The sequence below is a fragment of the Squalius cephalus genome (genome assembly GCF_949319135.1).
Source record: "Squalius cephalus genome assembly, chromosome: 4".
NCBI lineage: Eukaryota > Metazoa > Chordata > Actinopteri > Cypriniformes > Leuciscidae > Squalius > Squalius cephalus.
This window is the reverse complement of record NC_137125.1, coordinates 36820100-36847722: the sequence shown is the minus strand read 5'-3', so window position 1 is coordinate 36847722 and position 27623 is coordinate 36820100. Positions and strand designations below refer to the sequence as shown.

General features: G+C 36.5%; 2 protein-coding genes across 2 annotated transcripts; one reads left to right on the top strand and one right to left on the bottom strand.

Annotated features, from left to right (window-relative positions):
- The first annotated feature begins 39 nt into the window (after nt 1–39).
- itih5 (inter-alpha-trypsin inhibitor heavy chain 5) lies at nt 40–13701 on the top strand. The gene is made up of 14 exons (XM_079868798.1): nt 40–256; nt 345–389; nt 1755–1918; nt 2347–2454; nt 2923–3182; nt 3417–3586; nt 4944–5060; nt 5309–5480; nt 5744–6056; nt 8242–8864; nt 9014–9064; nt 9871–9987; nt 11007–11384; nt 12531–13701. Exons 1-14 carry the CDS (start codon nt 131–133, stop codon nt 12836–12838), a joined length of 2952 nt encoding a protein of 983 aa, XP_079724924.1. The 5' UTR covers nt 40–130; the 3' UTR covers nt 12839–13701.
- Nucleotides 13683–27536, bottom strand: tmem110l (transmembrane protein 110, like). Its single transcript, XM_079868801.1, has 8 exons — nt 27088–27536; nt 22952–23000; nt 22761–22856; nt 22558–22679; nt 21293–21405; nt 18556–18639; nt 17609–17737; nt 13683–15821 (listed from the first exon to the last, which is right to left on the bottom strand). The coding sequence occupies exons 1-8, from the start codon at nt 27230–27232 to the stop codon at nt 15720–15722; spliced, it is 840 nt and encodes a 279-aa protein (XP_079724927.1). The 5' UTR covers nt 27233–27536; the 3' UTR covers nt 13683–15719.
- Nucleotides 27537–27623: the final 87 nt, after the last annotated feature.

Here is a 27623-nt window from a genome sequence, read left to right as displayed (position 1 = left end):
TCCCTCCCAAACACTTCACTACTGTCGGATGGGTGGGTCGCAATAACCGCCCTGATCACACTACACGACCACTGAGGAACACACTCGACCCACTCCAGAGACCACAGACCAGCCAGTGCAGGAGAATAAGATGCTGCTCATAGTCCTCGTCTTGTATTTGTGTCCGGTTTTTCAGTGCCAAACTGAGGATACTGAATTTTCAGAGGATGTTGACTTTGAAGAAGAATACATGACTTCTGACATGGATTCAAATGCTGTAGGATGTTTTTTCTTCCATTTCATATATGAAAATATCGTCTGTTATATCATATCTAGGATCTCACCAGTCTTATGTTTGTCTTCAGGCTCCTCTCAGAATCCCGCGGCAGGTGAAAATGCTACTATCTAAGGTAAATGCGCGCGACACCTGTTTTTAAAGCTTTGTTAGACTGTTAAACAGTCATTTTGCTTTAGGAAATATTGAATTTACGTCTTTCTTTAATATATTAAAGGCAGCAACTCGCGCTAAACGCGCTGTTTTTTTGCTCTTCAGCGGCTGGCCGTATTGTAACACTAATTTCAACGTCTGTAACTTTGTAGTTTTCATTCTCACCCATAGTTTCAGACTTTGATATTGTATTCCCATATTTGTCTGTTATGAAGTTGAGTTGGTTAGAAATCTACAACTTATCTGTATGGTGAACTATTGTCATCTTCAAAAAGTGCTGTTGTTACAAACTACAACTGGAGTGAAATGTAACAGGTGGTGAAGCTGTAACACCATTGGAAAACAAGGACAGTTTCATTTATTCAAAACAGAAAATACAATATTATTACTCTCACAATTGTGTGGGCTTGCCCTATACATTGTCCCATTCTGTTCAATCTTTCCATTATGCACATTGAAAGTGTTACAATCCTACGCGTGCACTCTTTAAAAAAAACCAAAAAAAAAACCATGTTGGGTTGTCTATCCCACGTATCAATAGTAATATCACACGCTAAAAAAATGCTGGGTTGTTTCAACCCATGTTTGGGTCAAATCTGGACAAAACCCAACCTTTGTTTTAAAATTTTAAATAAAAATGTTAAACCTAACGGTTAGGTTTGTCCATATTTGACCCAAACATGGATTGAAACAACCCAGCATTTTTCTTAGCGTGTGATATTACTATTTTAACAGGTATAGACTAGATAAAAATTGACATACCATATAGGCCTATCAAATTAAACAAAAGGGTGATTCGGATGATACCAGTTCTGTCTTTTAACATTCATGATGATAAAAAAAATAAATCAGGGCAAATTGTTACATTTTTTATTGGGGGAAGTTTTTACATGAGTTTTTAAATGTTATAAATGTATACAAATGAAATCAATTACAATATTTGTTGGCCCAAACAATGATTTAATGTTTATGTATCTTACCTTTTACATTTTGCTGTTTCGTCAATTCTTTGACCGATGTTTAAATTTGGCTGAAAAGCCTAAACTGTTCAATGTAAGGTTATATTGTGATAACTTACTAGTGTGATTACATGCTTCACTGTTTTCTGAACCACAGTTTACTTCCGTTTTATCAACAATAATTGGTATTTTGGCAGAACCTGTATGGGACATGTTTTTTAAGGACATAACCCAACAATTATTTGGTGATCAGCCCAGATCTTTAGGCAAATCTCTTGGCTACATCACTCATGTTTTCAGAGCAACTATTTTAAATATTCATCTAGGCTATATTTTAATGATGCTCATAACTTGCTGTTGTCTGCCAGGAAACTAAACCTCACATTCAGGAGCTGTCGGTCCAGACCACCATCATTTCCCGCTATGCCTTCACTGCGGTGTCTTGTAGCATGCTTAACAGACACTCGGCTGCCACTCAGGGCGTCTTTCAGTTCCACATCCCCACTGCTGCATACATCTCCAACTTTACCATGTAAGTGTGGAAATACATATATCATTGGAAAATACTATAACTAATTGAAATGTCTCTTGTGGGTCACTCAAAGAAAATGGCACCACTATGTGTGTCCCCATTCTGGTTTGATCTGACATTATTTAAAAAAATGCTTTGACCATAAAAAATATTCTTGATTATGACCCTGAGAATGACTCTGGTTATCTTGACTTGAAGGTCTATCCGCTTTATGGATAATACACTAAATTTTGCTATTTGAACTGGGCTGTTAATTGGTGGTCATTGACCCCAGTCTCCAAAGAAAGTCCAGAGAGGTTACTGAAGGGCCTGAGAGAGTTTAGATTATGATTAACCACAAGAAAGATTTATATGCCTCTTGCCGCAACTTCTCGTTCCATGGCACTAATAAAAATTCTCATTTCATGCTGTTGGTATGGTGGCAAAAGGATTGTGGGAGGACGAGTCTTTCCCAGCCAGGTGAAGGCAAAGGAGAAGAAGGTGAAGAAGGAAGGAGAAAACAATGGAAAGAAAAACAAGGACACACCAGAGCAGAGGTGAAGATAGCACGCAAACTTCAAATGTCTGTGCCATTAAACTGGATGTGTTGTGATTCAGCCTGGTGTTGAACCAGGGCTGTGTTTCCCAAAAGCATTGTAAGCCTAAGTTGACTGTAGAGACCAATGGTGGCAATTGTTCTATGATCAACAAAATGCAGCCCTGTTCTGAAAGATTCTCTTTAAACTGTGGCTCCATGACAAAAGTTGTACTAAAAAGAGTAATGTGGCAAGACAGTATGCTTTCATTGCACTATTAATCGTACAATATGTACAAGAAGCAATGCGATGTTTATTATTCAAGTTCTTGCATGTGTATTTCACTTGCTTGTGAGTGAATGAGAAATATGACTGATAAATCTGATATTCCCCCCAAAAAAACGTAATGTGGTTTGGCTAACCTCGTGACAGATTCCTTTGCAAAGTAGTTCACATTTCCAGAGTAATATTTTCCTCTCTCCCTGTTAGTGAGGGTGAGATGGAGTTGTTTAGAATGGAGGTCACTATTCCTGGACGCAACCGTGCTGTGTTCTTCCTGATCTACGAAGAGCTGCTGCAGAGACGATTGGGCCGCTACGAGCATTCGACCAGTGTTAGGCCAATGCAATTGGTCAGCAAACTCAACGTGGGCGTTACTATTGTAGAGCACTCCCGTATCACTTATCTTGAAGTCTTACCCCTACGAAATGGCAAAACTCCATCTTCCAATGGCATTGGGAAACCAAATGGTAAACAGCTGCATCCAATTTGATTCTTGAGTTTGTATTTAGATGTGCTGTCACTGGTATGGATTAAAATATTTGACAACATTGCAAAATTTAGCCTCAAGAACTGCAAGATAGATGGCACAAGTTCCAGTTTTTCCACTTTTCAGCATTAAATCTTTAATAAAGATTTTATTACAGGTTGTTTATGTAAAATAGTGCATGATTTACCATTGTTTACATCTTGTTCTGCCCCAGGTAACGTAGGACCACCAGTTTCCACAGTAGTCAAGCAAAATGAATCCATTTGCAAGATCAGCTTCACTCCCAACATCGCCCAGCAAGCTAAAATTGCCACCAATGGCATGCTGGGAGAATTTGTGGTGCGCTTTGATGTAGAGAGAGAAAATGGCATCGGCGATATACAGGTACACATACTCACAATATTTAAATAGTATTTTACCTATAGATAATCTGCAGTGCGTAAAAAAACGTATTATGTTGTACATTCTGATGGATTAAAATAAAAAAATATAAAACAAAAAACATTAACACTCACCGACCGATTTGGTTGGACCCTTTTTTGCCTTCAGAACTGCCTTAATTCTTCATGGCATAGATTCAACAAGGTGCTGGAAACATTCCTTGGAGATTTTGATCCATATTATTGACATGATAGCATCACGCAGTTGGCGTTACACGACGACGACGTACTAAAAACTGGAACGTTTTTCCTTTGCATTTCGCATACAGACAACAATGTTGTCAAAATGAGCCCTGTTCACACGGATCCGTGAAAACGTTTAAAACGCTGTATTACTCATGCCAGGCCAGTAGTTGGCGATGTCACTTTGTAAAGAAAAATGACACACCTATAGACTAAACGCGGCACTATTTTCACAAATTTGCGTTTTTGTAGTTTACACAGAGAATTTAAAACCCGTTTTCATAAGTTGCTTTTTCAGGCCCCCAAAACGATGTTGTCATGTAAATGAACAGCCAAAACTCAAAACAAGTTTTCCGTTCTTAGTTGAAAATTTGGTCCCACTTTATATTAAGTGGCGTTAAGTACTATGTACTTACATCAAAAAATAAGTACAATGTACTTATTGTGTTCATGTTGTATTGTAAAACACTTTTGCTGCTATTGAGGTGTGATACGGGTAAGGTTTAGGGACAGGTGTGGTGGATTGGGTAGGTTTAAGGTGTAAGGGAAGGGTCAACTGTGTACTTACAAATGTAATTACATAAATTAATTACAGCTGTAATTACATGCAGGAATTTTTAAAATGTAAGTACAATGTAAAAACATGTAGTTACACAATAAGTACATTGTATCAAATTATTAATTTCAATGTAAGTACATGTAAGTACATAGTACTTAAAGCCACTTAATATAAAGTGGGACCGAAAATTTTGTCGTGTAAACATCGAGTTGCTGCCATGCGATTGGCTGATCATGGATTTGGGTTAACCAGCAGTTGAACAAGTGAACCTAATAAGTTGCCAGCGAGTGTACTTTTATTGTATAATTTGTTTTCTTTATCCATGCAGTGTCAGTGATTTTTGCCTTCCTTTTTCTTTTCTTTTATGTCGCCTTTTCTTCTCTCCCAACATTTTTTAATTCAGAGGTCACTAAAAACTTTAAACTCCTCCCGTTCACTGAGCTCATTGCTTGCTGGTCTATACACACACACACACACACACACACACACACACACACACACACACACACACACACATTACAAAGATCGAAAGCCTGTAAAAGTATCTGCTTTCTTTCAGGTGCTAGATGGACATTTTGTGCACTATTTTGCCCCCAGAGACCTGCCTGTCGTGCCAAAAAATGTTGTATTTGTGATTGATACCAGCGCCTCCATGGTTGGAACCAAAATCAGACAGGTAACATACTCTGTCATCGACACAGATTGAAGCAATCAGTTATTTTTTGAAGCAATTTATATTCAGCATTTCAGTTTTCAGAGTTTTAGTGTGCCGTTCCCTCAAAGAGGGAATGATATTGTGCCACTTTTTTTTTCTTTCCCCCAGCTGGTTCTTGTGATCTCATTGTTGGACACACAGATACACACACCCATCTCATAGCAAAATGACAGAGTTCAACAGTTCTCTTTTTAATATCTCTCACGCAGACCAAAGAAGCTCTGTTCACGATCCTACGCGAGTTGCGGCCCAACGATCACTTCAATTTTGTCACTTTTTCCAATCGCATCCGCGTGTGGCAGCCGGGCAAACTGGTGCCCGTCACACCCAACAATATACGTGATGCCAAGAAGTTCATCTACATGATCTCACCCACTGGAGGTAGAAAATCTTACACACTCCTAAACACTCCCTGTTACACATTTCAACAACACTGATCTAATTTAAATAATTTAAAGGAACAGTCCACCTAAAAAATCTGACATTATCATTGTTGTTTTTGTTAACTAAAATATCAATTTCAATTAAAAACTTAAGCTAAAGGAAAATGTTGATATGAATATGTTTAAGTTGAAATACTAAAATGACTAAAACTTATAAATAAATCAAAGGTAAAACTTTCTCTTTTATTTAAAACTCCTCAGGCACTGACATCAACGGTGGAATTCAGACAGGCTCGGCACTGCTCAGGGACTACTTGTCCAGCAAAGAAGAGTCCCATCACAATAGCGTGTCGCTCATCATCTTCCTGACCGATGGGCGGCCCACAGTGGGCATAGTTCAGAGTCCAGCCATCATTGGCAACACCAAAGCAGCAGTGCAGGAGAAGTTCTGCCTCTTCACTATTGGGATGGGTGATGATGTGGACTACAGGCTCCTCGAGAGGATGTCCCTGGAGAACTGTGGAACCATGAGGAGAATCCCAGAGGATGCAGACGCCAAAGTCATGCTCAAAGGGTGAGGAACATGTGGTCACCATTAACAACATATTTTTGTGTGTTTGTGAACTAATCTAATTGAAGCGTAAGTTCAGGCAAAAATACAAATGTTGTCATCATTTGTCATCATTTGCAGACTGTTAGGATCAGTTGTGACACACAACAATTGATTCCACCCATGACATCAAACTTGGCGCACCCTATTTGAATACATACGCAATTCTCATTGCGCAAGCGCAAATGAGATTTGAGAAATAAAAATGCATGTAAAATAAACCCCTCCGCATCAGGATCCAGATTTATTTTGTGATAATGACCAGCTGACTTCACATCATCCCTTACTTTGTAGTAGCCAACATGCTGAAATTTATAAATGCTGTGAATGCTTTTTGTTAATTCCTAATGCATTAACTGTTGGTAAAAATTAAACCTTATTTTAAAGTGTTAATAACAGATGATTTGATTAAAGCCTAAAGGAATCTTAAAATCTTTGCTATGCACAAGGCAATACAACGGTACATAGTTCAACACAATGGTGCATAGAAGTAAAAAGTGCCAGTAATGCTAACAAAATAAAACAAAACATGAAACAAAACAAAACAAGTTGGTCCCAAGAAACCATCTAGCAACACCCTATCAACCTCTCAGAACAAAACTAAAAAACTCAAAACAACTTTAAAATTATCACTCGCCAAGCGCCAAATGCGAGTAAATTATTCTATATTATTACAAGCGTTGGTATGAATATGAAACAGTGTCAATCGCCAAATGGCCGGTAATATTTTTATGAATTCTAGCAATGCAGTGTTGTGAGAAGATGAACGTGAACAAATGTGAATAACGCGTGGGATAGTTGACGGGCCAGCGCTGCATTATTATGAAAGTTTAAGCCTTGCCAATTGAAATATTTTAGCGCAAGAAGACGCAAAAGGGAACTCAGTTCTTTACTTTCTGAGTGGGACGTTTTCTGTGCGCAAACATCCGAAGCGCGTGCCCAGAAGTCTGTCTCAGACAGTGTAAATACTGAATTGAACTCTCTTTCACATCTTCTTGTGCTTGAAAATCCCCAAGTATTGGCAAGTATCCTCGTAAGCATAGTCAGTTATGTCTTAAAGGGATAGTTCACCCAAAAATGCAACACAACGTCTGCTCTCGAGTCAACACAACGTGCATCCGTCGTGGTGCTTTCGGGAATGTGCGTTGGAGATTAATATCTTGTAAATAAAGTGGTAAAGTGTGTGTTTTTTTCGCAAAAAAAGTATTTGCGTCGTTTCATGAAATTGAAGTTAAACCACTGGAGTCACATGGATTATTTAATGATGTCTTTACTACCTTTCTGGGGCTTGAAAGTGGTAGTTGCGTAGGCTGTCAATGGAGGGACAGAGAGCTCTCAGATTTCATTAAAAAGATCTTCATTTGTGTTCCGAAATGAACGAAAATGAAAATGAACGAATGTCTTAAGGGTTTGGAACAACATGAGGGTGAGAAATGAATGACAGAATTTTCATTTTTGGGTGAACTAACCCTTTAAGTGAACAAACAGTTGTGAGAGAAAACACATGTGTATCAGTATATTGGATCCATACATTAGGTCTTAAAGTGACAGCAGCCTAATATAAGCCTGCTGCCTCTGTCCATAATGTTAATTAAACAACTAAAGACAAAGAAAACACTCACTGCTCTTGACTGAACTTTTGTAACTTAATAAAGATGAATCTAAGTTTAATTTATACAGTGTTATTTTACACTGGATTACTTTATTACATTTCTGTAATTGAAAATGTTGTTGTCATAACTGCCATTACAGTTTCATGGCTGGTAAAAAAATATTTATGGGCGCATTGGCCAGTAAATTGTAAATTTTTATTGTAAATTGTAAAAAACAGTAAAAAAAATTTTGGGCCAAAAAAGTCACTGGCCATTGGCATGTGAAGTTAGTTTTAGGCCCTGCTTGCAACCATTAATATTATGGGACAAAAAGCCCCACGTAAAGTCCAGGTTAAAGGTCAAAAGTTACATGAGATGCCATTAGGAGTCAGAAATCTTTACACAAGGCTTAACAATGGGCCCCACTCTTAAAGCTTAACAAGTTTAACGTAAAGAATACGTGACTTATTAACCCACAATCTGAAGCAACACTATGGCATTTTGACCCTATTATTCCTTTCCTCCTCTCCTTTCTTTCATCTACTAACTCTCTATAGCTTCTACGATGAGATTGGCACTCCGCTGTTATCCGACATCCGGGTGGAATATTCCGAGGATGCTGTGGAATACATCACCCAGAACCTTTTCACAAACTACTTCAACGGCTCTGAGCTCGTGGTAGCCGGAAAACTGACCAATCGCAGCGCAGACTCGCTGCACATTCAGGTGACCGCCAGCAACAGCGAGAAGAGCATCGTGCTGGAGAAAGACGTGTCACTACACGACCGAGAACAGGAAACCGAACGGCGGCTAGCGGAAGCAGAGGTGGGTCCGAACGCGGAAGGTTATGTGGAGCGACTGTGGGGATATCTGAGTGTTAAAGACGGGCTAAAAGGACGACTGCGAAGCCAGACGAGCGGAGAGCGTGAAAACTACACGCAACATGCTACAAATCTTTCGTTAACGTATAATTTCCTCACACCACTTACGCAAATGATAGTGGAGAAACCACAAGTGCTGGCCGATGGAACTTTAGCACAGACAGAACCAGAGGCCACAGAGGCTCCGCCCCCTCCTGAGTCAACCAATCAGCTGTCAGACGACGACAACAGTCTAACACCTCAGAGCCTGCACAGGAATGAACCGCCCAAGTCGACTCCTGCAGTCGCCAAAGCAACAAGTGTGTTTATTTAAATTGGACAGCAAGCAAAACATTTGTTTTAGATCAGATTTAGGGTCATTATGATTGCCATTACACAATCGGTCTTGAAAATATTAAGGTGACTCAAACAATCCATGACGATTTCAATGTTTTCCATTTATCTCCAGGTGGCGTCAGCAAACCCGCCAAAAAGTCGGTCACCTTATCCAAAACATCCGGTATTTCTCCATCTTTCTACATCTGCTTTGCATTTCAGTGTGAATGTGTGTGAGTGTAGTTGAAAGTCTGTTCACATGGACTGTGCGGCTTGTAATTTGTTGCGTTCAGGTAAAGTGGCCTCATCAAAGCGCATTTAATTGCTACTGAGAGTTGTGTACGGGCTCTAATTCACATGCCTGTGTTTGAGGGGCTGATGGGAAAAAATGCAATACCTCAACAAACCCCTAAGTATTAGGGTGTAACTCATTCTTCACTCTTTGTACTATGGATACATGCATTTATAAGATAAGATGAGTAAAACTGCCCTCCATTCCTGTTAAATCTGAAAGCTTTGAAAAGCCACTTTTCTATTGGTATGATTTGTGATCTCATATAAAATGTTGCATACTTAAATGAGAGAATTCACAGGGGTTGTTTGGGTTGCACATTACCAGCAAGCTTGCATAATTTGATTTATTTTCATTTATTTACAAATGGTCCATATTCAAGTCAAAATGTTTTCTGTCTCCTACATGATTAATGTTCCTGGATAAACATTTTGGTTGATCCTGGAACAGCATTTCAATAACCAATCAAATTTGAGGGACAAGTTTACTGTTTACATCAAGATTAGGGTTAGAACCAGGGTGAGGTTCTTCTACATCAGTGTTATTCACATATCTCTGATTTTAGGGATAACTGATGGGTAGGGTTAGGTTTAGGGATAGGGTTAGGACTACATTTTCAGACAGAAATGTTGATCCAAGAACATGTCTTGCTTGGCAAAATTACAGTGACCATTCTACATCTTCTTATCTGTCTTTAGCTGATGGCGACCCTCATTTTGTGGTGGAGATTCCTCAAAGTAAACTGACTGTGTGTTTCAACATTAATGGGGAGCCAGGACACATCCTGCGACTGGTGACTGACCATAAACACTCAGGTAAACAACAAAACTAAACTAAGTTGTGTTTCTTTTTTTAAAAAGTATTGCAAGTATTTGTTTAAGTGAGCTTTGCATTATTGCCAATTCTTGGCCATTTAAAGATTCAATATTTAATATCTATAATTATAATTTAAAAATTGTATAAACTGCAGATTTAATATTATAAATGTAATTTATATTTTAGATGTATTATATTTTTATTAATATGTAATAATTATAGTTATTATTGTTATTTATATGTAATAATTATAGTTATTGTTTAGAAATGGTGTAACCCATACATGCATAAAAATAGATACAAATAAAAATATTTTTATAAAATAAATTGTCTAGGGTAGAAATAATAATTATTATTAATAATTTTCTTTGGCTTCAGTACAATAACAATACCCAATTCAATTATTTAATTTTGCTTAATTACTTCAGTGGGCCATACATCACTGTGATTTGATTTGTTCATGTTGCTTGTGTTAAATTTAAACAAAAATCTATATTTTATAAAGATTCAGGGGTCATTTACACTACACTGTTTTCAAATAAAACTTAAAACTTTTTATGCATTTTGGCCGTTCATTTGCACGACAATGACTTTTGGGGGCCTGAAAAGCAGGTTTTGAAAACAATACCATTATGGTCTCATGGACGTCATGTACATGTGTGTAATACGTGTTCAATCTATGGGTGCGTAGTTTCATTACAAAGTGACATCGCCAACTACTGGCCTGGCATGAATACTACAGTGCTTTTAGTCGTTTACATGGATCTGTGTGAATGGGGATCGTTTTGACAACATTGTCGTCTGTATGCGAAAAAGACATAGGAAAAGCTTCCCGTTTTAATTACATTGTCGTTGTGCAAATGTAGGCTACCCTTAAAACATGTATTATTTTATCAATTATTGCTCATTAACTATCTAGCCTACTTCACTCACCAAAGCCAATGTTTCTTATTTAGTGCTTATGAAGTTTTAATTTTGGACGCTTACCATAAAAATTTACATATTTTGTCTCCAATAGGCGTGACTGTGAACGGTGCGCTGATTGGTGCTCCAGCTCCAGCCGGCAGTCATAAAGAACAGAGGACATATTTCAACAGCATAACTATAGTAGCCAATAAGCCGAGGCGCTCCTACATTGAGGTGACCCCACAAAAGGTCATACTGGACGACCGTGACCGGATGATCCTTCCATCCAGCTCCAGCATTTCAGTTGAAACCACCAACCTGGCTGTGGTCCTTATTGCTAACACAAACCTGACTGTAACCATCCAAGGAAATATCCAGTTTGTCATCTTATTCCATCATTATAAAAATCCAGCACCCTATCAGCGAGATCACCTGGGATTTTACATCGCTAACAGCAAAGGATTGAGCAAGGATACACACGGGTTGTTAGGTAAGCATGCATACACATTGTTGTCAAACTTAGTGAGCTATCTTTCTGCCTAGGCAAGGTGGTTAACTGGTGTCTCAGCCTGGGCATGCTGTTAAACTGGTTTTAAAGGGGGTTTTAGGACTTGTCTACTGACCAGTTAGCTCAATCAGCTAAACGCCAGTTTGATAATTTGGGAAACCAGCTAAACCAGTTAAGACCAGCATAACGGAGACTCGATTCACTGTGTAGTTTTCAGTGGCCTTGGTGCTGGAAGTATTTTTCCCATTGGGATTTTAAATTTGCAGTGGTTCATGGGAGTGGGTGAACGCTAAAGTGTGATTTTGCCACATTTTGCTTTGATTCTCTAATTGTTGAAGATTTCTTTGCAGGATCATGGGCAATTCCGCTTTTATATGATTACTTAAAACAAATTATTTGCAATAATGCAGGCTGATGGCTTCAACAAAAGCATATACCAATTAACCTTGTAGTTCACAATAGGTCTGTCTTTAAGTCTTAAAAAATCCATTTCTCTATGGAGAAAATTGTTGCACTATTGATTCCATTAAAGTTTGATGTTAGCATGTTGCTAAGCTAACATTGTGATACTCTAAAGACATATCAATTAAAATAGTCAATTGGAATGAGTCAACCTTTTTTGTTGCTACTTTTTAGTACTGAATTTAAAAAAGTATATTCATAGGCCACATTTCTCTCACTTTGTCGGCCATCTTGGATTAACTTTCTCATTGAGTTTGTAGCAGTGAATTCTGGTTTGGCTTTCTACACAAAGAATACATGTGTTGCTGCCTTAAGGTGCGCTCACGTTTACAGTTGCTCTGCAAAATCTTGTGGCCGAAATCCAGTCATTTCAATAGGAAACCTTGCGATCTGAAGTTTTGCATGAGGGTGAAAAACGTCCCTATGCAGATTTCACCATGTTCAAGTTGGTCATGTGAAAGCTACTTGGCTTGAAAGTGACTTCTGCGTGAGCTGAGTTTCAAACATTGCTACACTATTGATGATGGACCTTGTTTGCCAGCAAAACTTTCTTGCTGAAATTTTGCTAATGCGACTGGGATTTGTGTCACTAGGTTTTGGAACAGAGCTACAAATGCAAAGAGATTGTATACATACTAAAAGAGAGAAATATTTCTGTACTTACAGGCCAGTTCCTGTATGAAGAGATTGGATTGACACAGCTTCCTGGAAATGTCAGCATGGCCGGAGAAAACATCACACGGGAAACACTAGGGGAAAATATCACTCTACACAATTACCCCGCACTAAAGGTGAAGGATCGTACTGTCGCCGTCATAAAGAAGAGCAGACGAATCTACTCTGGAAAGCAGACCGTAGACTGCTGGTTTGCCAAAAACAATGCGGCCAAACTGATCGATGGACAATACGCAGATTATGTTGTGTCACATCTGTTTGACATAGGAGACTGGGTTAATGGAACCAACACACACTGAGACACACACCCACAGAGAGAGAGAGAGAGAGAGAGAGAGAGAGAGAGAGAGAGAGAGAGAGAGAGAGAGAATATGATAGGAATATACAAACACTTTAAAAACCATCACAAAGATCCAAAAGCAGTATTTTAAGTACATGATTTATATTCAGTGATGTGTGGACATACTACTTCACTATTTATATTGTAGTCATCTACAAATATATACTGTATATTTTTAGTTAATATAATAAGACAGTTAATTTTGTACTAATAAATACAATTTTAACAATAGACTGTCTTCTTTTAGGTAAAGAGCTAGGTTGCAGAAGTGAGAATCTCCATAGAGAAACTGATTTTTACTGACAAGAAAAAACTACCTCTGAGATTATGAAATATGTTTCTAATTTTAACCTCATATAACAAAGGATTTTATTGTTGAATTCTCTTTGAAATACTACACTACCCATAATCCTTAAGTGAGATCCACCAATCAGAGACAACACTGTTATAAAAGCTGCAATCACAGCAACAACAACAACAAAAAAGTAAGGAAACTTAGGCGAACTTTTGTCTTTTGATTTACTGATGTTATTAAAAAGAAAAGTACATCCTTATTAATGAAAAATAAATGAAAATTCAATAATACATTCTTAAAACTTATTCATAAATAATTGTTTTAATTCAACTCTCTCTCTCTCTCTCTTTCTCGATATACTGTATATTAAATCTCTTGAAATATAATGTTGCCTACACTGTAAAAATTACATCATCCGTAAGTTATGACAACATATGTTTTACATTGCTTTAACTCATCAAAATAAGTAATGCAATTTTCAAAAAAAAAATTTTTTTCACTTTTCTTTCATTAAAGTCAGTTTAATGTCATTTCAGTTGAAATTACTTAAACATCCAAGTTGATAGTACTTAAAAAGTTAAGGGCAGCAACTTTTGTTTTACAGTGTAGAGAAAACTAATGGGATGAATACTTCCAGAACCACGACTACATAAAAAGTGGGTAATTGTGCCACTCTATTAAAGAGAAAGAAATGTTAAACAAACCACAATAGCCCAAGTGGTGCTTACCCATAACAGCTGAGAAACCTTTTTTCTCATTTCTGGTTGAGTATGACCTGTTTCGCCCTTGTCATCAGACTGGGGTCAAATGGTTGCTGGACCCACCCCTTCCAGGTGTTCTTCCCTAAGTTTGCTTAACTCTTAGAGCCCTTTTGTCACACAGGACTTTGTTGGCAGGTGCAAAGTAGTTGCTCTTAAAAGTGCTCTGGAGACGTGACTCTAACTTACTGATAACGAAAAAATTTGCAAATGCATCCACACAAAATACAAAAAAGACGTGTGCAAACCTCAAAATTACCAATCACTGGTCAAATTAAGCAAAAAAGAATGGCATTAAGTGCCTTATTTTTTTAATTAAACAATTAGTACATAAAAAACCCACAAATCTTCCTTAAAAAAACCCCATTAATCTACTTCAAGTGACATCCATCTGCTAGAAATTTTGTACTAGATTTTTTTTTTATTACAAGCAGTATTTTTTAGCATTTCACAACTTAGTTTCAAGCTCGTAATAAAAGACTTGACTGCATGTGCATATTGACATTGCAAATATTTTGAAGAATCAATATAATTTAACAGCTGAAAATTTACAGTTACTAGTCTGTACATCATTATTTTGTACAAAATTGATAATCAGAATGATGTTGCATGCGTAAAAGTACAAAAACACAATTTAAAAAAAAATGAATACTGTACATTGTTTGAACTTTACAGGGTTAAAACACAAAGATCACCTGGTCTTTCAATTATTTACAAATGGTTTTAAGACAACTTTTTTTCTTATGGGTCTCTATAAGACTCTTATGAGTCTTGCAGATTTGAAATATTCTAGCATGTGTGTCAAGAGCTGGAAAGTGGTTGCAGTGTGCTTACAGTGAGGTGTTCATCACAGGTACTGACATGAGCTGTTTCGACTTCAAATTAAAAATCTGAATGTCTGTAATCAGAAGAAACACTAGACCTCTCTCATCTGTCTCTGTTTCTCTACTTTTAATTAACTTAGAAGTGTGAACTCTAAAGGACGTGGAGGGAGGATAATGTTAACCTTTAATAACTCATATGCTATTAATTATCTTAACCAATTGGGAACCATACTATGTATTTGCTGGGTTAAGGTATCATAGATACACGCCCAAAACAAAGACTTCCTTTTAAATAAATGTTTAAGATGGCAAATGATCTGAGAGAAATGTTGACAATATATATACTAATATTTCATTCAATACCAATTTAAAAGTTAAATCTAACTAAAACTAAAGGAATTTTTATACTTATTAAAACATTGTGTTGTTAGCTTAGCAACATGCTAATGTCACATTCTGTTGGGATCAATTGTAATACTCCTCTTCTAAGTGTACTTCTTATGAAAAGCTCTTAAGGCACTCTCTCAACAAGAAGGCTGTTCCAGAATTTGCTAGCATACAAAATGATAAATGAAATGTTGACAATAAATACATTCATTCAAGTAGCCAATCAATATAAAAGTTCAATCCAACTAAAAATGGAGAATTTTACTCAACATTTTATGTGTGCCGTGAATTTTCATACTTAGTCTTGTGTCAGTATTGAGTGTTGAGTTGCTAGCTTAGCACCATGCTAACGCCACACTTTATTGGAATCATTTGAGTCCAGTCTCCAGTGTACTTGACGTGAAAAGTTCTATTGTGGAGTTTCTACCTATTAGAAGGTTCCAAATCAGTCACTTGAGTTCCATTTCAATTAGGAAGCTGCCTTAGAAGGTAGGTAGTAAACACCAAGGCAGCTCTCTAGGTTTAGGAACAGAGATATAGGGTATATTACATTTTGATAGGTATACTTTGTGTTTTTTAAACTTCCATACAGTCTCGTATTAATGCTTCTTCTGTTGAGTCGTGTTCTTCCTCTTCAGAACATACTGTTTTATCATCTTCATCTTCCTTTAGCAGCACCTACACAAACATATAAACACCAGGGTCAACTGAACAGCCTGGCCAGATCTTACAAATGATTGTTTTCCCGTTCATGTGAGTTGGATCATTTTATAGGTATAGCATAAATCTACTGACTATAAAACCATAAGCACAGATGGAAGAATACAGCAGAAGATTGACAGTAGACCAGTTTTATACATTCTCGTTCATATTGGGACTCATCAAACATACTTTTCCACAGATTTGGATTCATTCTCTATAGCATGAGCTTATGGAAACATGTTCCAAATGTCACTGCTATTGCTGAACAAATGAATGATTTGTGAGCAGCTGGCACTCTACCAGTACTGGAGGAGTGAAGGAAAAAGGGATGAGAAAAAAAAAGAAAAGATGAGAGGAGAAAAACAAAGTAAAAGAGATTGGAAAGACCCCATATTGCTCAACAAATGGAGATAATTTGACCCTAGAGGCTAGCGGCCTTTGGAAAGGTCTTTGGTCAAACGGCGAAAAAAAGAAAAAAAAGTTGTCCTGTAATCAGATTCATATAGCACAATCCCACCATTCAAGAAGAAGAATACAACACACAATCAAACTATTCATATACAGCCCCAGAAACAAAACATTCATTTCAGCTGAGCGACTTCATTTTAAATTAAATGCAAGAATAAAGCCAAACTAATACAAGAAACCAAACAAACAAAAATTAGTCCAGTGGTTCTCAAATTGTTTTGCTTTGGGACACAGATTTTATATTGGACATCAAGTGGTGACCAACACAATAACCAAAATGGTTTATTGTAAAAACAAAAATAATTTTGATTGACTAATATTACCATAAAACTGCAATATGCAAAATCATTATTCTAAAATAGGCTGAATTGGAAAATGTATGTTGAATTTTGATGGTTTCATGATCTCCACAGAAAATATTTCAATGCAGAAAACAATATTTTTTAATTTATTATTTTATTTAATCATTTTTAATCTGTATTTAATGTAGTCATGTTTCCTTTTGTTTTGTGTATTTTTTTTGAGGATAAGTGCATGTTCCAAATCTGTCATTGGACAGTTTTTTACCAATCCATGATGAATTTGCACAAAAATACTAATAAAAGGTCAATAACCTAAGATGTGACTCTCCTCCCTTTTAAAAGTAGGTAAATCAATGTATTGTGTTATATGGATGGTTGCATTTTATTATTGGCATTTAGCTTTGTTTTTTCCTGTTTTATGCAACCCAATCAAAACAGACCAAAGACAAACCAGCTGAGAACCACTGAATTAAACTTAACTTGGATGAAATGTCCAGAGGGACAGATATGGGGAACAAGGTCATGAGGAATTGTTACTGACTCATTTTTTCCTGGATCTCCATACTGATTGCTAAACCCAGCATAAAAAATGCACATGAGTGATGATATTATGACAGCTTTTTCAATTAAATTAAATTTATGTTGTTGTTTTGTTTTAGTTTAAGCGGCAGTCGCCCGTGAGGGGCTGACAATGTGCATTTGTTACCTTAAAGAACTATTTATACCTGATCTTAGTCTTGCCATTAAAAACAACTTTCATTGGTGTAATGTAATGTACAGTGGTGTAATGTAATGTACAGTTTCCAGGTTGAATCTGTCAAATTAAAAAACATTTTCAGCTTCAATAAACTTAGTAAATTCAACTTTTTTTTTTACATCATGCTATTGTGAGCATTCTCCTGTGCTTATAAATACGAAGTATCCACGCAATTATTAGTGAATGAGACCCATTTTTTTAATGTGCATTTATTGAGACGTCATGAATTTTCTCACCTCAGCTTCATCATTGCTTTCATGTGGCAACACCTCTACTTGCTTTGGACAGTCATGTGAGCCTTCCAGAGATGTCATTTTCTTATATTTCCGCATTGTTAAACTGTCCACCAGCCAGAACATTATAGACTGAAACACATACATTTATATATATAAGTTGCATTATATTATATAAATAAATATAGGGAGGGAGGGAGGGATGGATGGATGACTGGATGGATGGATGGATTGATGGGTGGGTGGATGGATGGATGGATGGATGGATGGATGGATGGATAGATGGGTGGATAAGTGGATGAATGGGTGGATGGATAAGTGGATAGACGGATGGATGAATGAATGGATTGATGGGTGGATGAATGGATGAGTGGATGGTGGATGGATGGCTGGACTGGTGGGTGGATGGATGGATAAGTGGATGAATGGATGAGTGGATGGTGGGTGGATGGGTGGATGGATGGCTGGACTGGTGGGTGGATGGATGGATAAGTGGATGAATGGGTGGATGAATGGATGGGTGGATGATGGGTGGATGGGTGAGTGGATGGATGGGTGAGTGAATGGATGGATGGATGAGTGGATGAATGGATGAGTGGATGGTGGATGGATGGCTGGACTGGTGGGTGGATGGATGGATAAGTGGATGAATGGATGAGTGGATGGATGGGTGGATGGATGGCTGGACTGGTGGGTGGATGGATGGATAAGTGGATGAATGGGTGGATGAATGGATGGGTGGATGATGGGTGGATGGGTGAGTGGATGGATGGGTGAGTGAATGGATGGATGGATGGATGGATGGATGGATGGATAAGTGGATGGATGGATAAGTGGCTGGATGTATGGATAAATGGATGGATGGACGGACAGATGGATAGATGGATGGATGGACGGACAGATGGATGGATGGTTAGACAGATATCATACATTATTCTTGAATGACTCACATTCACAATGAAAGGCACGATCAGCATGACGATGGCTAACTCCAGCTGTGGGTTTGGGATGTAGTCCAACACCACCTCCTCCAGCTACAACACACACAAACACCAGTGGTCAGCACTTAGAAACATGCATATCCATCTAACAATAATAATAATAATATGAAATCTGGTTTACATATATACAATTTATATTTATAATTTATAAAAGTCTGAAGTTGCATGTATTAAGGAAGCAAGTAAATACATTTTTTCACTGAAATTAAAACAATTCTACAGAGAAAATAGAACACAGATTATCTATTCATTATTCGCACACTGTCCTTATTTCACCCTTCCACACTAGGACGTCAAAACAGTATGTAATTTGTCTATTTGCTTTCATTCATAAAAAAAGAGAAGGAACAAAAGATACAGATGGGACTGTCTCTTAATGACTTATTTTTTCACACACGTTCAAGGTCCACCCATAGGCCCAACGACAGAATCCAATGGCACGGGTAAAGGTATTCAGCGTGTAGGTATTTTACTTGCATTTCTGCAAAGTCTACTTAATTAGTTAAAGTTTAGTTTCAATTTGATTCTAGTTCTGTGCTTAATCTGACTCTGATTTCAAAAGATTATTAAACTTAGACTGTGTTTCTAATTAGGAACTAATCATCAATTTTGGTCATGTATTCATTTAGATATTTGATTATTCTGGGTATCCAATACTTTCAATTATTCGTTCATTAGGGACCTGATGTCGCATTAGAGTCTCAAACCAGGCGGGACGGCTCTCACGGACACGAACTCACCAGTTCTTATCTTAGTCAGAGGGTGCAGGGTTAACTATTTCCATTAAGTCAGCTACTATATGCATGCTCACACAAAAAAGTGTCATTTTCATAGTCACGTTTATACAGCATTCTAAGTCAGTGATAGATGGTTAACAAAAGGTCCCAGATGATGCTCCCTTCATTGGGCCACTGAGACATTTAAAATGATATCAAACATGAAAGGGATAAAACAATAGTGTCACAAGACGCATAATATGTGGTATGTAGACATTCTTCGTGAACTTTCAGTGACCTGAGTCAGGGCGAAAGGTGACGGAGTGGGAAGAGGGGTATGCATAGATACGCGAGGAGAGAAGTTTGGGCAAGGCCTATGCTCTTTCTTTGAGATCTCCTCTTGAGATTTGTGAGTTTTATTGTTTTATTGCAGGGTGTTTGACCTCGTGTTCTGTCTTAGCAGGAAAAGCACAAGCACAGAAACATTCAATGGTCACACATTATTTGGCACTTAAGTCATGCTTACAAATGTCATTGTATTAGACAGGAATATATCCATATTTCTGTTCGTCAAATGTATCAAGAAATGTAGTTTGGAAACATTACTATTTTTAATGTTTTTGAAAGAAGTCTTATGCACATCAAGGCTGCATTTATTTGATCAAAAAAAAAACAGTAATATTGTGAAATATTATTACAATTTAAAATAATGGTTTTCTATTTGAATATACTTTAAAATATAATTTATTTCTGTAATGCAAAGCTGAATTTTCAGCATCATTAATCCAGTCTTCAGTGTCACATGATCCTTCAGAAATCATTCTAATATGCTGATTTGTTATCAATGTTGGAAACACATTAAATTTCAGAATTTATTGATGAATAAAAAGTTTAAAAAAGAACAGCATTTATTTAAAATAGAAATCTTTTGTAACAATATACACTATCGTTCTGTTTTTTTTTCTTTCTTTTTTTGAAAGAAACTAATACTTTTATTCAGCAAGGATTAAACTGATAAAAAATTTATAGTAAAGATTTATATTGTTAGCGAATTTTTTTTTTTAATAAATGCTGTTCTTTTTTACTTTTTAATGTCACAGGCTCCAAAAAAAATATTAAGCAGGACAACTGTTTCCAACATTGATAATAAATCAGCATATTAGAATGATTTCTGAAGGATCATGTGACACTAAAGACTGGATTAATGATGCTAGAAATTAAGCTTTGCATCACAGAAATAAATAATATTTTATATTCAAATAGAAAACCATTATTTTAAATTGTAATAATATTTCACAATATTATTGTTTTTTTTCTGTATTTTTGATCAAATAAATGTAAGCTTGATGAGCATATGAGACTTTTTTCAAAAACATAAAAAATAGCAATGTTTCCAAACTTTTCACCAGTACTATATACTGTACTAGACGGCTTATAGTAGAGAAATTAACATTCAATTCACAGGCAACAGCTCTGGTGGGCATTCCTGCAGTCAGCATGCCAATTGCACGCTCCCTCAAAACTTGCGACATCTGTGGCATTGTGTGATAAAACTGCACATTTTAGAGTGGCCTTTTATTATGGCCAGCCTAAGGCACACCTGTGCAATAATCATGCTGTCTAATCAGCATCTTGATATGCCACACCCGTGAGGTGGATGGTTTATCTCGGCAAAGGAGAAGTGCTCACTAACACAGATTTAGACAGATTTGTGAACAATATTTGAGAGAAATAGGCCTTTTGTGTACATAGAAAAAGTCTTAAATCTTTGAAATCTATGAAAAATGGGGGCAAAAACAAAAGTGTTGCATTTATAATTTTGTTCAGTGTATATATTTCAAAGTAAAACAAAAATAGATTTTAGTTCTGTCCATCCTGGTATTACTAAATACTGTAGAGGGAAATGATGCCCATGGGGTGAATCTGTGTAACAATAACAGAAACTCTGAGTGTGTGAATGTTTATCTTACATTGGTCCACCCGGGAACGAGCAGCACCAGAGTGACCACACTTTTCTCCAGAGCAACGATGAGTAAATACACCGAGCACTGAGACAACCAAGCCGCTACCCGAGGAGGATCACCTAAAACAATGAAAGAGTGAATTATGATTCATTTACGTTTTCTAAAGTGCTTGTCTTTGCAAAAATGGACACCACTGTTATGTAGTTGCTAAGGCATCAATAGCAAAAGCACATAAAAAAAGACATCAAATAACAATACAAGAAAAAAATATCAAGAAATAAAAGAACACCATAGCACGGTAAACAATGCAAATGTAAACAAAGTAGAAGATCGCAAGTCACATTTTAATTAACACTATCTCAATATACATTAACATATAGGCTATATATATATTTATTTATTGACAAATTATAATGATTATTATTAATTGAAAGATAGATTGGAAAATATATTGATGCTTTTAATGAATTATTATTTATAGGGAACTCCTTTTCTTCCATATGTAAAAAGTAATTTTATTTAACATTAATGTATGTAACAATGATGGTATTTTTATTCACGCAGTATTTCTTTTAGCATGTAAGCCCTTTTAAGTGGTCAGCTTCCAAAAGTTCTGGTCAATTTAAAATGGCAAAGTGTCAAAACAGGGATTCAAAAGCTGACCTAAGCAGAAAAGCATTCATGAACAATTGTTTGTCCAAATTCATGTGAAACGATGGGCGTATTCCATCTGCTTTACTGTGCACGTGAATATGTGTGTGTGTGTGTGTGTGTGTGTGTGTGTGTGTGTGTGTGTGTGTGTGTGTGTGTGTGTGTGTGTGTGTGTGTGTAAAATTTCCTTTTTCTATGGTGTTTTTGCCAAGGAAATCCCAGAGAGGGAAAAAAGCAAGTGTGGGGAAACTACCCAAACACATTTGAAAAATATAACATACAGCGCCCTCTGGTGGTGACATGACATGAGGTTTATGTTTTCTGGTCATTTATAACAGCAGACTTCAACTTTAAAAAGACCCCTTTAAACTTCAGTTCAACCAAAACACTCCAAAAATAAAGGTTACAAATTTTTGTTATTTTCTGCAGCAATTGATTTTCCAAAGAACTCTTCTTTAAAGAGCCATTTTTTTCTAGTGTGAAGGACATTTTGAAGGACCTTTTTCCGCTATTAAGACCCTCTTGTGCAATCGAAAGGGGAATGGAAACATAGATATCGGTAAAGAACTTCTTTTTTTTTTTTTTTAAGTGTACGACTAGCTTCAATTAATGCAACTCACCATATTCTCCGAACATTAGCAGTGTTAGGTGTTTAAGTTCCACTATCTTGGAAACAACCTTCACCCCCACCCAGATCACCAGCATTCCCAATGTGGCATCCAACAGGAAGTTCAATAGATACCTGTAAAACAGAAAAGGGTAATACGGTTAGTGTAATTGCAGGCTAAAGCAATAAAACTTGACAAACAAGTAACCGACTCACAGAGAGCAGGGATCTTCATTGGTGAGTGTGGACAGGAATATGTTGGCAAAATGCATGAAAAGAGCACCAATGGCTTGCTTAGACGTATCAAAGATCCTGCAGGCAAAATGAAAGAATGAGAGTGTGCTCTGTTTTGTGCTATTATATTATCATAATATCATAATTCTTTACTATTGTTTAATATTAATTACCAGATCCTCCAAGGTCTTCTAATTCCAACAGGTTCACGAAACCTCTTCACTGTGAAGACAAAGATTTTGTTAGGATGAATAATGTTTAAGTTATAAACATCCATGTGAGTTTCACTCTAAATATGGTTTAATATAGCATGATAACTTAAAAAAATATTACCAACCGCAAACGTTTGAATGGTACAATCACTGATGATGCAATGATATTCACATTTTTGTGACTTTATCTGGATTTAATGTATGGATTTAAGTTATCATGCTATATTAAACCATATTTAGAGTGACACTAACATGGATGTTTTTGAAAGAAGTCTCTTATGCTCACCAAGGCTGCATGCAGTAAAACAGTAATATTGTGAAATATTACTACAATTTGAACTGTTTTCTATCTGAATATATTTTAAAATGCAATTGATTCAAAGCTGAATTTTCAGCATCATTGCTCCAGTCTTCAGTGTCACATGATTCAATTGTGCTCATTTGAATATATGTGACCCTGGATCACAAAACCAGTCATAAGTCGCACGGGTATATTTGTGGCAATAGCCAACAATACATTGTATGGGTCAAAATTATCGATTTTTCTTTTATGCCAAAAATCATTAGGATATTAAGTAAAGATCATGATCCATGACGATATTTTGTACATTTCCTACCTTAAATATATAAAAAATGTATTTTTGTGAGTGAATGCAGCACAATCGCCAACATAAATGGACAACTATTTTCTCAATATTTCGATTTTTTTGCACCCTCAGATTCCAGATTTTCAAATTGTATCTCGGCCAAATATTGTCCTATCCTAACAAGCCATACATCAATGGAAAGCTTATTTATTAAGCGTTCAGATAATGTATAAATCTCAATTTTAAAAAAAATTCTGGGTCACATATGTTGAATATCATAAATGGAAATGCCAACACTTGGGTGAACTCAGGATAAAGTTCTGTTGAGACTAACTCCATCACTGCCTTTGTATTAGTCTAGCACACGTATGCCAACACACGAATCAAAGAAATTGAACACTGTAAAAAATTTCTAACCCTCCCAAATCAAAAATTTCAAGTGACCGATAACATCTAAATTTTTCAATTGGCCCAAGTGAAATTTTGTAAATTATTTTTTACAGTGAACTAAACAGACACAAAATTAGTCATTAAATGACTTTCAAGGGAGAGAATAATTGTGTTTAACACAAACTCACAAACCTACACACCCGAAGCTGAACGACATATCTAAGGGATGTTTTCACATATGCAAACGGTTAGTCTGTAATCAACAGCCAAACAGAAGCAGGATGATTATTGAATGTCTGAGGAAACTAACAGCGATGACGTCGGCAAAGATAAGCAGCCAAAAAAGAAAAAAGAAAAGAAGCCAGGAAGTGCCCAGAATAACAAAGAGGAAGTGCATACAGTAAAAACACAAGCAAGCACAGGCTAAGAGTTGAAAAAGTACAAATGTCACAAATTCTCCCTTTGTTTTTAAGACTGTTTTCTCTTCGCCTTTCCTGAAAACACAAATAAAACGTAACTTCGCTATTCAATAAACAAATGAATGCAAATCAGTCCCGTGATAATAACTCATGCTCAGGGTATTTTCCTCTGATAATAACTCATGATCAGGGTATTTTTCTCTGTACACAGTAAAAAGTTTAATAATAAACAAGAACAGCACAGATTCTTTGTAATGTGTAACTCTAGAAAGGTAATTTACCATGTTTTTGGGGTTATTCAGTGCATGACCACAAAACAAACAAACCGCTTTTGGGAAGTATAATTAGAAAACGTTAATTTTTACATCCTCTTACGAAAATGTGAACGATACCAAACTCACCACCACTATGGTATTTAGTATGTTGCTAGGTGGTCTAAGTCAAAAGTATTACATTTTGGTCTCTGAATACACTGTAAATTTCCCTTCTTTTATCATCCAGCAGGTATAAATCCCAAATCTCCTCAACAAGCCACATTGAATTATCATCCATGTCCATACTACAAATGCGGGACAAGTTACATGCTAAAGTTTAAGGTTTTATGCAGCATCACCACAAATTAGCACCTTTGTAAATAATATTAGCAAAAAGGCTTTGTTTACAACCACCACATTCACTGATTAGTATAGCAACTTAGCTCACAATTACCAACTATTAACCAAGAAAACACTATACTGTATCTTTGGACTGCATGACCACATGACAAAGTTAAATATTGGGAAAGAAACAACTCTGAACTGGACCTTAGGGTTCAAATTAGTAAGGCAGGTCACATGACTCTGGCCCTCCAGCTGAAATGGAAAATATATGAGTTTGGGGCCATCACATGAGCTACAGAAGTGAGTGCTGTTATCATGTGCTATCACACAGCTGAGGAATCTTATCTTTGAATAAAGCTTGTACCTCAGAAGAACAGATTTTGTTTGTGTGTGGAAAGTGAAATGGTGCATTCATTTACTGTTGTTTGGCGAATGCTCGTGGCAATTTCAACAGGAGTACATCGGGAATGATGTGTGAAATATTTCCTCACACAGATTTAACAACAGGTTCAAGCTGAACTAGAAAACTGCTTGGTTTGAAAGTGTCATCTGTGTGAGCTGTGATTCGCTAAACTATTGTCAATAGACAACCCATCCTTGTTTTTTTTTCCACAAAATTTCTCTAATGTGAACACACCTTTAATTCACGTTTCTGGTCTTATTTTGAATTAATGATTGGTGAATGTTATTTCAATAAAAAAAGAAGAAGGTTGTAACAATTTAGGCCTAATCTTCCTGCTTTTCTGCTGATGCTCTTAACTATCAATCAATAATCAAACAGCTCTTTACCAGCAAACCAGCAAACTCTGGTTTGTTCATGATCCAATCAATTCCCAGTTGATAAAATCAACTCCTGCCCTGCATATTTTCTCATTGAATGTCCTGTTGCACTCAGACATAAACTAAATTACAGAAATAAAATGGAGTATAGCCTAATTCATGTTTACCTTGAGTGACAAAGTCTAGGCAATTTTTTTCTGTTGGACTACTAGATGCACTAGAAAACTAAATTTGATGAAATAAATGTTCCCACAATGTTTTTTTACCAAATAATTTCCATGACTTTTCCAGTAGTTTGTGATTAATAGATAATATTTGATAGATATAATAGATATTAATGATTCAATAGATATAAAACTACTTTTTTAAAATTAAATATTTATACTTTTTCAAGTCTTCGTTAACAATATAATTCATTAAAATATTTGCACGTTTTCCATTATTGTTTGAGCTGCAAATACAATTTGTTGCCATGGTGACTGTAATATTAGATGCTGGTCACCATCATCCTGACAGCACAGATTATAGGTTAAATCTTAAATTCATGACTCGTGTTCCTTTAAAATGAGGAACATGAGTCATGAATTTAAGATTTAACCTATAATGTTGAAAATAATGATGTAGGCTATGAGAAAAGAACTGAAATGTGGCATTAAGATAGGCTACTTGGAATAAAATACATTTCATACAGCCCAAGTTTATGTTATATGGGTGTGTATGCTGTCAGTATTTTGTTTATTTGGGTCGCTGAATGATATTGTAACGTGCAGCGCTATTGATTAAATGTCATGACGTTTCTTTATTGCTCGAGGATTAAACACTTCAGACCCTGAATTAGCACACAATGAGAAGAGTAAATGGATCAAAAGATTACCATGAAGATAAAAAAGATAACACAGACATAAGATATTGAACCAGAATAACTAAAACCAAAATTTCTCTGCACAGTAATTTTTTGGTAAATATTTTTGTCATTTTAAAAGTCAAATCAAGTGCTTAAGGTAACTACGTTAAGTTATTTATTTTACAATATACACTAGACAGTAGGTCTACAGTAAAAATGGTCTGAATTACTATAAGTAGGCTACCACTTCACACATCACTGTACCCCATAGTACCGCAATACTACGGTATATAGCTACAACATAACTGTAAACAAACCAACCAACCACTAGCCACGCGCTGCAACCACTGATCTATATAGAATGTCATTATATAGATCAGTGGCTGCAACATATTCTTAAAAGAAAACAATAGAAAACGCCATCATCACGCGGAAACATTAGATAAATCCGGTTTAGTTTAAAATGCGGAAAACTTACACATTAAAGTGCTGAAAGCCAGAACAGCCAACAGACCCTGAATAAAAACACTGAATCCGTCCATCAGAGATCCGTCCACACAGCCCTGATACTCCGGGTTCACCAAACCACTCATATTTCTTCTGCTCTTCATAAAAACTAACATGTTTGCGTTTAAAAACCAGAACAAGAGTCATAGGATCCTTTGTGGAACCGAAATCCTCGGGAATTCGACTTAAACGGGTTTTCCATATAACTTCACTAGCCAGAAGACAAAGAAATTCGCACGGTAGACTGATGAACAAAGATCGCATATACACCGCTCGAGCTGTTAAAGTCGTATTGAAGTTGAGCGATGTGGCATAAGATAAAGCATTTCACTCAGGTCAGTTTCTTTCTTGTTATTGAGTCAACAACGGGGAAAGCGGCTCTGCTGACGTCACCTCCTGCAGCTGAAATTTCCTGGAGCCCTTTGTCCCCCTAACACACATGTGCTGATGTGAATGCATCAGGACATGTTACTTTTATTTGAGATCATTTGCCTTCACAATTGATTG

Excerpts from the sequence above, each read along its gene's own strand:
- itih5 (XM_079868798.1), top strand. The coding sequence starts at position 131 with ATGCTGCTCATAGTCCTCGTCTTGTATTTGTGTCCGGTTTTTCAGTGC. Across the intron at positions 1,919-2,346 it reads TACATCTCCAACTTTACCAT|GATTGTGGGAGGACGAGTCT; the intron begins GTAAGTGTGGAA and ends TGGTGGCAAAAG. Across the intron at positions 5,481-5,743 it reads CATGATCTCACCCACTGGAG|GCACTGACATCAACGGTGGA; the intron begins GTAGAAAATCTT and ends AAAACTCCTCAG.
- tmem110l (XM_079868801.1), bottom strand. The coding sequence starts at position 27,232 with ATGTTAGTTTTTATGAAGAGCAGAAGAAATATGAGTGGTTTGGTGAAC. Across the intron at positions 21,406-22,557 it reads GCTAATGTTCGGAGAATATG|GTGATCCTCCTCGGGTAGCG; the intron begins GTGAGTTGCATT and ends TCATTGTTTTAG. Across the intron at positions 17,738-18,555 it reads TCGTGCCTTTCATTGTGAAT|TCTATAATGTTCTGGCTGGT; the intron begins GTGAGTCATTCA and ends TATGTGTTTCAG.